The sequence below is a fragment of the Artibeus jamaicensis genome, unplaced genomic scaffold, assembly GCF_021234435.1.
Source record: "Artibeus jamaicensis isolate MK-2021 breed Jamaican fruit bat unplaced genomic scaffold, CSHL_Jam_final contig_3176, whole genome shotgun sequence".
Classification (NCBI taxonomy): domain Eukaryota; kingdom Metazoa; phylum Chordata; class Mammalia; order Chiroptera; family Phyllostomidae; genus Artibeus; species Artibeus jamaicensis.
In genome coordinates, this window is record NW_026521740.1 from 5,948,207 (window position 1) to 5,962,659 (window position 14,453).

Below are 14,453 nucleotides of genomic sequence, written 5' to 3' on the forward strand. Positions count from 1 at the left end.
AACCTTTGCTTCCATGGGATGTGCATGCTTGTTGGTGAGGCGAACAAACAGTGTAAAGGAGTTAGGATGAGAGCGGTACTATGACAATAGGGAAACTGGGAGGGAAGACAAGTGTCGGGGCTAGAGGTGTATGTTTGGGATCTAAAGAAAATAATGTGTAAGTTGATTAATCTCTAACAAGTGGGCATAGATGCCTTATTTTCTTTACGTTTTTCAGAGTTGTTTCTATAGTGAACATATAGAAATAACAAATCAGCATACATTTTAAAAATAATCTAATATTTTTGACATATGCGTCCCTGACACATTTTATAGAGGTTGGTGTATTTTAGCAGCCTTCTAGATACTACAGTGAATCAAGTTTACTTTGGGAGAATAAATATAAATGAATTTATTAGCATGGGGTTTAATTTTGTAGCCTGTCACACTTGGGTAAAAATCTAATTTATGGTTATTTTTTTCAAATTTAGCTATGTTAAAACATGAATTCATTTAGAGAATTAAAATTTTATTTTGCTCATCTGCAATTAAGAATATTGAGAAGGCTATCAGTTTATCTTAGTAAAATTATATTGCATAAATGTTACAAGTTATCCTTTCTATTTGCTTTTCAGCACCGAATTTCAAGAAGTGATTTTACTTGATTATTTTAAATATTTTGTGTTAACTACTTCTATCAGAATCACTTTTATTGTTTCATGGTGGATTTCATTATATTTCACTTTTATTTTATAAACTATCGATGTAAGAATTTAGAGTAACTTAGAATTTTAGAATTTAATGCAGGAAAATATATTTTAGGAAAGCAGTTAAAGGATGGGAAGAAGCCAGAACCATGCAAACCTATCCTCAAGGTGGAGTTCAAAACGACTAGATCTGGGTAAGATTTTGCTTCGTTGCCAATATTCATTGTATGTAACTGCTCAGATAGCACTGAAGGCTATTCTATCGTTATTTTTGAAGGCCTACTTTAGGAAGGTCTAGCCCAGTCTTAAATTTTATGCCTTAATTCACAAAATAACTAAAATTGGTAAATTTAGGATAAAATACTTCTAAGTTCTCTCTGTATTTAGCAGTTTTGCTGCATATCCTGGAATGTTTGAATTACTTTCTTATCAAGCTTTGTACATTGTTAGATTAGTCTTCAGTTAACATAGAGTTCATTTGCTAGTAAAAATTATAAAGTAGCAATGAAGAAAAAGCTATTTTAAAACCTATTATACTATATTTTAACCTATTTATACTATATATGTTGATTATGAAATTTAACATGTATTCTTCAAAAATTATTCTCATAAGAATATTTGGCAATGCCAAAAATAAGTACAGTTTAATATTAAAGGAAGTTAATTATATTTGAAGATATTGATTGCCTTTATTAATTAGATATCAGAATTACATGGTTTTTACACTTTATATATCTTACTATATTTTTGTGTACACCAAATGTTATATTTAAGATATAATTTAGGAGACAAATTTCTAAAATTTCTAAATGTTTCCTTTTTAAATTCTACATCTCTTTAAACTCTAAAGGAATTCTTTTAGAGTATATATTCTAGTTTCCCAGAAAAAGTGTGTGGTTCTGTTTATGATAGCTATGTAAAAGAGTGGACTTATGTAGTGTACATAGTCCAGTGGGTCTCAGATTGTGGTTCCTGGGTAGCAGCATTGGCTAAGAACTTGAATTAGAGATGTGGGTTCTTGGACTCTACACCAGACCTACGGAATCAGAAGCTCTGTCTGGTGATGGAGCCCAGCAGTCTGTGCTGTACTAGACTTACAGAGTGCACATTCGAGTTTATGCAGCTGGCATATTTATTTGTATACCAAGTTATAACCACTGGTTACTATAACTGGCCTGCTTCCCTTTTTAAGCTATTCTTCAAATCTCAGTTAACTCAACCCCGTTCTCATTTGGCAAAAGACACTAGACTGAAGCGTCATTAAGATTTATATTTTCTCCCTTGATCCTCTTTAGTCTTCCTCTGGGATCCATCAGATAGACTGTGTTCAGATAACAGGTAGAATGAACTCCAAGAGTAATAGCATTGGCTTAATTGACTAGGGATGCCTTACTGTGTGATCTTTGACAGTTATTTGACTTTTTGTGCTTCAGTTTCCTCATTGATGACAGGAGTATGATAATAGGTCAAAAGGTGGTTGTGATGAATTGAGATAATTATGTATTTCAAACATTTCACACAGTGCCTGGTACATAATAAACTTTCTATAAATGATTGTCCTTATTTTACTAGGAAACCTACTACTAGCAATTTTTTTTACTTGCTATAGTTGTCCAATGGCAAAGGAATGAAATAGTAAAAGCATGGCAGAAAAAAAAAAAAAGAAACCCCAAAAAACAGAGTGGGGGGATGAAACAAAAAACTTGGTATTTATAATACAATATAAAATGAATCATCTAAACATTTAAAGTAACCATCCTAATTATCTTTTGAATTATCTGTTCATTTTAACATACTGATTGGTAATAAAGGCAAAAATCCAGGGAAGATTTTTTCCCCTCTTTTTGTTCCCATTTTCACTCCTATATGATGATAATATTTATGAGGTCTGGTTTTCTTACCGAATAGCAGCAATACTTTTCCTTTCATAGGCTCAGAAATGAAAAAAATGTCTCACTGTTTTGTATGCATTTGTAGATTCTATAAAATACATTAATAGGATTCCTTTCTTGTAGCAGTCTTCTCCAGCTTTCCATTTTTTTCCCCACCTGGGATAGGACATTCATAAATTGAATGGGTTCTTTTTCTCACTCCATCGTCCCTTTCCTTCACGTAGGTCCCTAGAATTCTGATGTGTAGCCAACATGGAGAACTAGCCCCTCCCACCTACAGCAGGTAAATTAAGCTAGACAGCTCTCACCTTTTTCCTGTCCCTAGCAGGTGTCTTGGGCAGAGGCCAACAGGTGTTCTGTTAGTTCCTGCTGACAAATCACCTGAGTTTATTACAAGAGCCATCCTTCCCTTCTCAGATTTTTCTGCATTTTCTTCTCTTTGCCTAGGCAAGATTGCCTCTCATCTTTTATAGCTCAGCATAAATGTCACTACTTTAAGGATGTCTTTTATAGCTACGTTTACTAGGTTGGGTCCCCCAGTAGTATAGTCTCAGAGCATGTTTTATTTTTCCTTTCCAGAACTTATACTTGTCATTAATAATGAAATTGTTTAAAGCATATCCTCAGCTCACTGAAAGTATGGGACATAACTGTCTCACTTCTAGTTGCCCAGCGCCTAGCATAGTGTTACTGGATGGAGGAAGAACATGATAGACTGGTGTGTAGAAAAACATAGCCATAACGAATTAGCTGTTACCTGGTAATGATAACAGCATAGTGCAACTGTGCAGCACAGGTCCACTCTGACCACAAAATGGAATCAAGATGTGTAATTTTTATTTTCTAATAAAATTAAGTGTATATTATACCAGGAGAGATCAGACATAGGGATCAGTGGCAATATCATTAATATAGCTTTTTAATAGCATCGTTATTAAAGATAACGGCAGTATTCTTTAAATGCCTGTTCCTTTAAAGAAGTCAGAATGTACGTGTTAAGCCAGTTCTGTTGAAGTGTTGCCTTGAAAAATGAAAGTGACTCAGGTGTCAGGTCCACAGATTGCTGCTTGCACAGAGTGATTAAGAGAGTGAACTCTGAGGCCGGACCACCTGGGTCTGAATCCTGCCTTGGCTCTTTACTCCGTTGTGCAATATTGGGCAAATCGACTGAGCTTTCTCTGTCTGTTTCCTCCTCTGTAAGATGAGAACAGTAGTGTCTTCCTCAGAGTTGTTACGATGATTAAACAAAACTTTATAAACCACTTGGAACATACCATTTAGACCAGCTGTCTCACATAGTAGTTTCAGAATAACATTTGATAACCTCTAACAACCTTCTAAAATGTAGTTATTCTCTGATTTTGCATCCAAAAGCAGGTCTGTGAATGGCAGGGTTGACCAGACTTTGTAATAGTCAAAGAACCTCACTAATAATCTTCCCTTGATTGAGAAGTACTGTGATTTAGGGCAGTGATTTTTGTTTTTGATTTTTAGATACCAGGTAATGGTGATCTGTTAGTGTGCTGTGAGAATAATTTTGTTGGTTGTGACCACTAATTTTTAACTTATAGATTACAGTAGGAAATAGCAGAGTGCACTGTACATTTTAAGGGTGAGTATTATTGGTTCATGAAACTTTTGTTTAGTTGTGTACATTTATGTATCTGTGTATTGTAATATGAGGTAAAATGCATTGCTTATGATGAGTCATAATCATAATGTTCAAAAGCCCCTGCTTAGTAGAAATAACTTAGGTTTTTGATTGTCAGACTTGGATTCAAACGCCAGTTCCTCCACTTTCTGTATTATTTTCAGCAAGTTGCTTGACCTCTATGACCTTCTTTCCTTACCTCAATGAAAGAAGAACAGTATCTTCATACTATTGTTGTGAAGAACTAAAAGAAATATAATGTGTTTGGCACATTGTAGGTGTTTGATTAAATTCCAGTTCCTCTTCTCTGCTTCTGTGCTCTCTTTTCACTAGTAGACTACATAAGAAGTTGTAGGCAGGGCCAGATTTTCTACTGGATGCAGCCCTGGGTGGGTTCCAGTTTTCAGATAGGTGCCCATTGATGACCTTGCAGTTCTGCACTGCAGACCATTAGAAGAGTTTGTTTCTCTCAACAAACAGACCACCATTAAAGAATCAGTAGTTTGCAGGGAAGCCTCTCTGTTAGGGAACCTAAAAGTATGTATTATCATAATTCAGTGGTAATTTAGTCACTTTAGAGAGTCATGACTAAGAGACTATCTCTTTTCATCATAACACCTGCTATGGCAAACCTTTTCTGTATGGAGCCAGAGAGTAAATATTTTAGGCTTTCCGGGCCAAATGGGTCTCTGTTGCAGCTACTCAACTCTGCTGTAGTAGCCCAATAGCAGCCCTAGACAATTCGTAAATGAAGGAATGCAACTGTGTTCTGATAAAACTTTATTTACCGACACTGGAATTTGAATTTCATATAATTTTTATGTGCCATGAAACACTATTCTTTTGTGTATTTTTCAACTATTTACAAATCTAGAAAGCTCCCTGGCTGGTGTGGCTCAGTGGATTGAGTGCTGGCCTGTGAACCAAAGGGTCTCTGGTTTGATTCCCAGTCAGGGCACACGCCTGGGTTGCAGGCCAGGTCCCCAGTAGGAGGCATGTGAGAGGTAACTGCACATTGACGTTTGTCTCTCTCTCCCTCCCTCTGCCTCTTTAAAAATAAATAAATAAGATCTTTTTAAAAGAGTTCTTTCTTTTTAAAATCTGAAAAGCATTTTTTGTTTATAGCACATGCAGAAACAAGGAGTCTGCCATTCCTTGACATGCACACACAATACATGTATTTAACTTTATCTTTAAGGGAAATTTTGGGGTTTTTATATTTTCCCCCACCCTCTCTGGTGCCAGAGTGCATTTTCAGGTGGTTTAGGATAGAAGGTGATTTCTTACATTTTAATGTTATATGTTAACTGAAAGCTGAGGTGGATTACCTATATAAGAATATGAAGCCTTGACTGGCGTGGCTCAGCTGGCCGGGCGTCCTCCTGCAAAACCAGAGACTGCCTGTTCCAGTCCTGGGCAGGTCAGGGGTCAGAGCCCAGGCCTGTGAGTGTCTGTGGAAGAGGCAACCGATCCATGTCTCTCTCACACATTGGTGTTCCTCTCCCTCTCTTCCTCCCTCCCTTACCCCTCTCTAAAAATAAAATCTTAAAAAAACATGAATAAACACAGACTATAATAAAAGCACAGGGTACATTTGTGATATTCTGGTTCTGAAAATATCTAGGTATGTTTTAATAACACCTGCAAACTTGTTACCACTGAGTTTTCTTTACTGTTCCTGAGTCCTGGTTTCCAGTGAAAGAATCCTAACTTTCTGAAGCCCAAAGCAGCCTTCTGCACAAAGAGTGTTTTGGCCCCAGAACACATGCTCACTATCGTAGTTTTTTTTCTTTGCTGTAAATTGTTGTTTAATATCAACATCTGTTTAACATACTGTACTTATAGTGTTCTAAGAGCTGTGTGCATATTAATTTATTTAATCTTAGCAACAGTCCTATGAGGCAGGTATTAATACCTCTGTCTTAACAGTTGAGAGCATTGGAGCAGAGAGGTTGAGTAACTTGCCCAGGGTCATACAGCTCATCAGCTGGAGAGCCCAGGTTTAATTAAGTCTGTGCCTTTACCCGCTCTACACTTCTTTTTTAATGAAACCTTCTCTCTGTTCACATTAACCACCAGTCCCCAAGGTCATACTTGTACCCTCAGATCCCTCAGCAACAATTGCTTTGCTAAATTACCTGCTAAAAAACTACAGATGAAGAAACTTTTCTCCAGTTCCTTCACAGATACATTGACCACTGATAACTGTTTTGGACTCGCAGGTTTAGGAACAGTCTTTACATCATCAGTGTTTGTTTAGTTCTCCTTTTGTCGTACGTGGAATCTCTGTTCACCTGTGTTCTCTCCTACCAGTGTATTCAAGTCAGCAGAGATTTCATATTTATTTTCTCTCCTTCATCCCAATTCTTGCTAACCCATGGCATCAAGAAGAGAAACTCATTTAGACAGCATGCCTGCTTTCAGAAACAAGAGCAGTTTCCTTTTGTATTGTCTAAACAATTCTTGTATCCTTTCTTGACACAAAAAATAGTATCTTATGTCTTGAACTGAAGACACTTACTTAGATGGCTTGATTTCTAAACACTAAGAAGAAAAAAAATTAGTACGGGAAGTGAACATCCATTATTTGCTTACTGTATGCCAGGTATTCTGCTGTGCAATTTGAATGCATTGTCTTTTCCTAATTCTTATAACAACACTGTAGAATGGGTACTTTTATTGTCTTCATACAGGTAGTTATAGAGAGCCTAAGTTAAATTATCTTGCCCTAAGAAGTCACAGAGCTGGAATTTGAGCCCAGGTTGTCTCCAGAGCTGGAGTTCTTAATTGGTACCCTGAACATTTTCACAGGTAGTGTGGGCTAGGATAGAGTCATCCTAACAGTTCACAAGTCACTCAGTTTGCTGAGTACAGGAGTATCTTTAAAATTTCCTAGTTTATCTGATCTTAAAGTTCACATTAATTAAATCGTACTCAATATAAGTAATCCCACAAATGTGAACTGAGAGATCGATCTATGCCTTTAACAGGCTGGATAACTTAATGCAAGTGACGCTAGCTACTCAGAGGACTCGAGGACTTCACAGAGCACTTCTAGTCTACAAATTGAATTATAAATTGATGAAGTCTAGATGACATTTTATGGTATCTCATTGGGTCATGGTACTTGATCTTAACATTTGTTTAGGAAAAAATCCACAAGATTTATATTTAATTAACCCAATGAGCAAACACCTCTTTGAGTTTTTAGACTCTTAAAATTTCAAATACCTCATCAGGTAACCTTCACTGTTTTCATGTTAATATTACTGTGGTAGTCGGAAGTTATCAATAGCTTTAGAGACATACTTAAGATCCTTCCAGATTTATCTTATTTTCAGTCTCTCAAAATCAGGATATTTTCTCTTAGTTTTATTCTTCAAACCTGAAACTTAATTAGTTAGGGTAAGTTATAATTCACTTTCTTAATTTTAAGATAACTTGACTTGAAATTCTGTCACACGTTTATGATACAATTCACATGATTAGAAATCTAAGACTACTGGACTGCGAGCAGTCTTCTGACATGAGAATACCTCATTTAGTGCCTGAGTACATACTATTTATTGAGTTTAGTCCAGGGCCGCTTCTCCTTTTAAAGTGTTAAGATCACTCTGTTTTTTCAGCTTTTCCCTATATTAGTTTTTAACTCATCACTGCTAATTAAAACTGATATCACATATTTAATTAAATCTACTGATATAAAATCTATTTTGAGATCTTTGGCAAGTTTCACTTGTTAACTATGTTTAGAAATAAATGTCTATTGAGCCCACATAATGCACTCAGCCAGTGGTGATTGCTAAAATGGAGGTGACGTTGCCTGATTAAGGAAAATGAGCACATACACAGTGGTTTCCTGGTAGTTCAGAACCCTGTTGAGCCAAGGCTCCCAGCACTGGCATTTTATCCTGAAATATGCCAAAATAAAGAGGTGGAGAGGAGGACAGGTAGATTTTGACCAGGGGTAGGGGAAAAATGGAAATAGAGAACATCATGTCCTTGAAGTGTTTATAGAGAGTAAGTTAAGCACTGCTATAGAAAGATTGATTGGGATGGTAACAGAAGGAAGAATAGGAGGTATACAAGATCTCTCTGGGAAAAGTCCAGCCATTGTTAATATAATGAGAACAGTCTTTCCCACATCGATGTAACCTGGCAGCCAAGGAGAGTGGACTAGGATGCACATGGGTGAACAATGATGACTTCACTGTATTAGTCAGTGGGGGCAGAAGATGCCACTGAGTGAGCATGTGTACTGTGCGGCTGTTGCATTAAAAAATGGCTGAGTGAATAGAGCAAGCTGAATCTGCATCAGATTTTGTGATAAGCTTGAACATTTCTCCGTGGAAACTATTTAGATGATTCAAAAGGCTGCAGCTATGGGCAACTGGTGATTGGCAGCTTCATCATGACAATGCACACTTTCATGCATCATGTCACTTACAGACCTTTTTGACCAATCAATTCACCATGGTGACTCAGTCCCCCTGCAGCCCAGATTTGGCACCCTCTTGACTTCTGGTTTTTCTCAAAACTCAAATCACCTTTGAAAGGGAAGAGGTTTCAGATGGTTGATGAGATTCAGCACAGTAAGACAGGGCAGCTGATGGTATTTGGGAGAACTGTGTGAGGTCCCAAGGTGCCTACTTGGAAGGGGACTGAGGTGTCATTGTCCCATGCACAATGTTTCATGTATCTTGTATCTTCTTCAATAAATGTCTCTTTTTTGTATTACGTGGCTGGATACCTTCTGGACAGACCAGACCTTGTATATTGTAGGAAGGATAATTTTTTTTAAGATTTTGTTTATTAGAGAGAATAAGGGAGTGATAAAGAGAGGGATTAAAAACACTGATGTGTGAGAGAACATTGATTGGTTGCCTCTCACAAACACCCACCTGGGGACCTGGCCTGCAACCCAGGCATGTACCCTGACTGGGAATCCAACCAGCAACCTTTTGGTTTGTGGGCTGGTGCTCAACCCATTGAGCCACACCAGCAAGGGAGAATTAATTTTTAAGAGTACTTTATTAGCATCATTTCAAATACAATCCTGGATGTAGGGGCATTAAAAGAAAGGAATAGAAAATACCTGTTTAGAACATGTATTCAATGAATTCAGCATTAGTGATAAGTAGCAATTATGTTTCACAGGAAGAATAAGGCAGATTTTTGTTTTTACTTTAAGGAAGACCTCCATAGGACTAATGGTAGAAAAGACAGAACTATTGGTGTCAGAGACACTAAGAATGAAGAGGGAACAATTTTGTAAGAAAGTTTTCACATGAATTTATTACAGTATAGGAGATAACTTTATTTTTTAAACACTAAAGGCATTGTCATGTGATTATATGATCCAGATACATTCTTCTGAAAACCTTTTTTTTTGGCCACAGAACCAAAAGTCCTAGGATTAAGATAAGTTCCGGGTCCTGAAGTGAAGCATTCAAGTAGGTGACGTAGATGACAGGAAGGAAAAAGGTAGTAGAGGGAGCATGTCGCCTTTACGGGGGAGGGGGAGGGCCTTAAATGATGGACCATGCAACTTCTTGCTGCAAAGAGCAGCACTTAGTATAAGCACTTGTCAGATAACTTAGTTTATACAGTTATTCCTGAGTGGCCTGGGAAGCAGAAAATTCTCCAGCATAAAGTACATTTTAGCAGTACTTGTGTAACGACAGATACAGAAATGTCATTAGAAATTGGCAAAGTACTTCAATAGAATTTCAGAGAATAATCGTATTCTTTTAAAAACGTATAATTCGACCACAATTATTGCATTAATCTCATTTTACCACCATTAATATCTTATTCTCTGAGTTGTTTTTAAAGTATCTAGGTATGTAAAGAAGTTATATCATTTATTAAAATCCTCACAGGAGAAGCAGATTACCTGCAATTCTTAAACATTTGTTTTAATTTGTTCATTTTCCCTGAGTCTTTTTTCAATGACTTAGGGAATCCACTTTCACTTGATTATATTCTTAGAGCATATTCATTTTGGTATTTTTTTCTACATAACATGTTTAAAGTGTTACCAGTTTTATCAGATTTTTCAGTAGTTTTAAGGGCTGTGTACTTTACTACTATAGATTTTAAAAACTCTTCTCTCTATATTAACAATGGTTGGGCTTTTTTAGACAGACATAGTATATTTGACCAGCACTCTCTGGGATACCTACCTAAGGCCAGGCGAGTGCAGAAGTAAAAAATACATTCTGTGATCTGAAGGAGCTCATGATACAGAGGGAAAGTAGATAAACAATGACAACTGATTTGGTAAATACTGAAAAGGGGTGTGCAGATGCCACTTAGGAATGTAGGAAGGCACCCAACTCATTCAGGAGAGATGGGTTGAGAAGTTTTTCTGAGGAGGTAATTATTGCACTGAGTTTTAAAGGAGAAATAGGAATTACCGAAACTGAAAATGGGGGGAAATCTACCTGCGGCAGTGAATAACTTGTGCAGATGCTATTGTAATAATATAAGCAGCAGGTTATTAAGGCCAGAAGTAAAGTAACTGTGGACATCCACTGGAGGAGGAAGGCTCTTCTTTGGGGTTAAACCATGTATAACCGCGGATTACTTCACTCACTGTGCTGCAGGGACACCGGCCTGCTAGTTCCTCAGATACACCAAGCTCGTCCCTGACTTGGCGTCTCTGCAGGGCTTATTGCTTCTGCTGGGAAGTCCACCCTTTTCCCCCAACCCAAGGGCTTTGGCTGTCTGGCTCCTCTTCATTCTGGTCCCAGCTCATGTCTCTTTACCACAGAGGCCTGTCCTGCCCACTGTCTCACTGTAACGCTCCTCCTTCCCTTTCAGCCTGTGACTCTTACCTTGTTTTATTTTCTTCATAGCACTTATTATAATATGTGAACCATTTGTCTAGGCTAGACATGAGAACACTATGTTATTCTTATCGATAAAGGTGCTCAAAAAATTTAAGCGAATGAATGGGTAGTGTTAATAGAACCCAGTTGAGCGAATTGGTTATACTAAAGGCGTTTTGGGGAGCAGTGCCTCCTTTAAGTAAAGAACGCTTCTCATAGAAACAACTTCAGCCAAAACTATTGCCAAGGTCAGGTGGAGGAGGTTAATCAATGAAGGAAGCATATACATTTCCCCCAAGTGTCTAGCCTCTTACAAATTCCAGTCAAAATTATAAAATGTCCAAACTAATAATTTGCTAACCTTCCTGTCTTCAAAAATGAAGGTCTCGGGTAACAGCCAACATCATTAAAAGGATTTCTATTTAAATTCTACTTAAAGGAATGGAATAAAGCCATATTATTCCTAGACTTTATTGGAACATCAAAAAGTTTAACCTTTCACTTAAAAAAAAGAAAATAAATTCCCTACCTCAGTAATTTGCATATTACCCTAGAAATAAACTAGATTCCTAGAACATTTAATGTAATTCCACATGCCAGCAGTACTTTGAATTATATAATTTTACTGTCTAGTATTAAAATATTTCACTTTATTTTCTTTATGACTAATTTCTTATAAAATATTTACTTCATGAATATTTACTGTATAGAGTTTGGGGAATTATTATGAAAAAATAAAACCTCTGGACGTTCATAGGTGATTCCTGCCTTGGCAAACTTAGATAAATTTTTTTAAAACAGGACATAAAATTTAAAAAAATTAAAATATACATATATGCATTCATTGATGGATTAGGAAAACTTACTATTATGAAAAAGAATGTAATCTTCATATATCTTTCAACTTCTTATCAATATTTTTGTTGTACATTTTTTCTCCTGAGTTTAGTAATGAAGTTTAGCCAGTTTGCAAAGCCACTGAACACTTATGTGCCATTGGAGAGTAAACTTACCTAATTGCTCTGGTGTTATTTAATACCATGTTCACAGTTTAACTGAACAACCTACCATTCCTACCCAGTGTCTCCATGGAAATTTTGTTCAGTAATGTTAAATCAGCATCTCCTTATTCATGGTTCTTAAATTAATAATACCTGTTTTTTTAAATTGGCTATATGTAAAAACACTTATCAGACTGTTCTTAAACTATTAAGTAATAAACACCTGGCTGAGTCTGCCCACTGTGTAAAAGTTTTAATTGGGACACTTCACCCTTCTTTATAGTATTTTATATTCAGTTGTATGCTGTATTTCAAAGTACAAAAGAGAGAAGATATATTCTGTTTATCCATTACATGTGAGAAAAAGTGGAGGAAGTTAAATACTCTTTCCGGACCAGACTTGTCATGATGACTGTAGTATGCAGAGACATTGGAACAGTGAAAGTGTGGGTAGAGTGCTATTCAGGACAGAATTTTAAGTGCTGGGATTATATCCTAAGAACCCCAAAAAACTAATCCAAAAGTACCTATGCACCCCAATTTTCATAGCAGCACAATTTACAATAGCCAAGAGCTGGAAGCAACCTAGGTGCCCGTCAGTAAATGAATGGATCAAAAAATTATGGTACATTTACACAATGGAATTCTCTGCAGCAGAAAGAAGGAAGGAGCTCCTGCCCTTTGCAACAACATGGATGGAACTGGAAAGCATTATGCTGAGTGAAATAAGCCAGGCAGTGAAAGACAAGTACCATATGATCTCACCTTTAACAGGAACCTAAACAACAAAACAAACAAGCAAGCAAAATATGACCAAAGTCACTGAAATAGAGAATAGGCTGACAGTGACCAGAGGGGAGAGGGGAGGGAATTTTAGGGGAAAAGGGGAAGGGTTTACAGGAACAAGTATAAAGGACACATGGACCAACAACTAAGGGGGGTGGAAATGGGAGGGAGGTGGGGAACACTGAGGGGGTAGGCTGGGATGGGAGTAAAAAACAGAAAACTGTACTTGAACAACAATTAAATTTTAAAAATTAAAAACAAAACCAAAAGCAGAAAAATCAGATCTCCTCAACCAGTCTAGTATTTCGATAGAATTTGGCATATTATAACCATTTTCAAAGAATTACAAAATGAGAGCAAAAACAAAATTTTAAGTTCTGGTTTACTGTCACTGTGAAAATAAGACTGCCGAAATGGATTTAGTGGTGAAAGATGTAAATGGTAGTGAGCTAGACAGTGATTAGGATAACATACTTGCCTATTACTTCATTTATTTACCTCTGAAGCACTACTTCGGGTACAGCAGTGAATGAAACAGACAAACCCTTTGCCCTCATGGACTTACATTTTTTTTTTTATATTTTTTATTATTTATTTATCTTTAGAGGGGAAGAGGGGGAAGGATAGAGGGAGAGAAACATCAATGTATGGTTGCCTTTTGTGCGTCCCCTGCTGGGAACTGGCCTGCAGGGAACCGGCCTGCAACCCAGGCATGTGCCCTGACTGGGAATTGAACCACGATCGTGTGGTTCGCAGGCCCGCGCTCAATCCACTGAGCTATACCAGCCAGGGCCAATGGACTTACATTTTCATGAGATGAGCAATATGCAAAATAAATTATTTTTAGCAATAAACACTGTGAAAAAATACTAAAGGGTAACAGGGCTACATGAAGGTACATTTTTTCAGTAAGAAAATACAAGCACATACACAATATATTATTTTATGTATTTTAAATAGGTACAGTGTGTAAATATAAAAAACAGTTTAAACGTAAAAAACAATTGAATTATTTGACCTAATGTTTATATTTACTTATAAATTACCCACCTGTACTACTGCTTCTCTAAGTAAATTTTGGTGAATTTTATTTATTGTTTTAGATCAGAATAAATATAATTGAGAAGTTACAATCTCCCTCAAATATTACAAGAAGGGACCTTTTACAGGGGTGATAATGATTATTGTACTATGACAGTAACGTTAGGTAATTCTTACTGAGGGTGTACTGTGTGCGGGCATCGACCCCAGTGCTCTGCATGTATAATTAATTCAGTAATTGCCTGAGGGCACTTACCACTCCGTCTCCATTTTGTAGATTCAGAAGCTAGGCACAAAGGAGTTAAGTACCTTGTCCAAGATCACACAGAAAGTAAAACCAAAGCTGAGATTAGAAATGCAGGCGTGTTATTAGTTCCAGCACGTCTTTTACGTAGTATTCCATACGGCTGGTGCTGCATGTGAAGAGGAAGCTGGTGGACATACAGGCCACAGAGTAAGCACCAAGGAACTACCTAAAAGTCATGAATTAAGAGGCTTAAAACAGTCATGTACAAAACACTTAAAATCATCTGTATACTGTACCATAAATAACATCCCACCAA

The 14,453-nt window shown here is 36.9% G+C and overlaps 1 protein-coding gene across 3 annotated transcripts in view; it reads left to right on the plus strand.

The window, feature by feature from the left end:
• Nucleotides 1–14,453, plus strand: part of STXBP5 (syntaxin binding protein 5) — a 125,113-nt gene that overhangs the window by 60,667 nt on the left and 49,993 nt on the right. For all 3 annotated transcript variants that reach the window (XM_037156812.2, XM_037156813.2, XM_037156814.2), the window contains exon 9: nucleotides 802–880. In XM_037156812.2, the coding sequence (XP_037012707.2) occupies nucleotides 802–880 (79 nt within the window). The remainder of the gene's footprint in view (nucleotides 1–801; nucleotides 881–14,453) is intronic.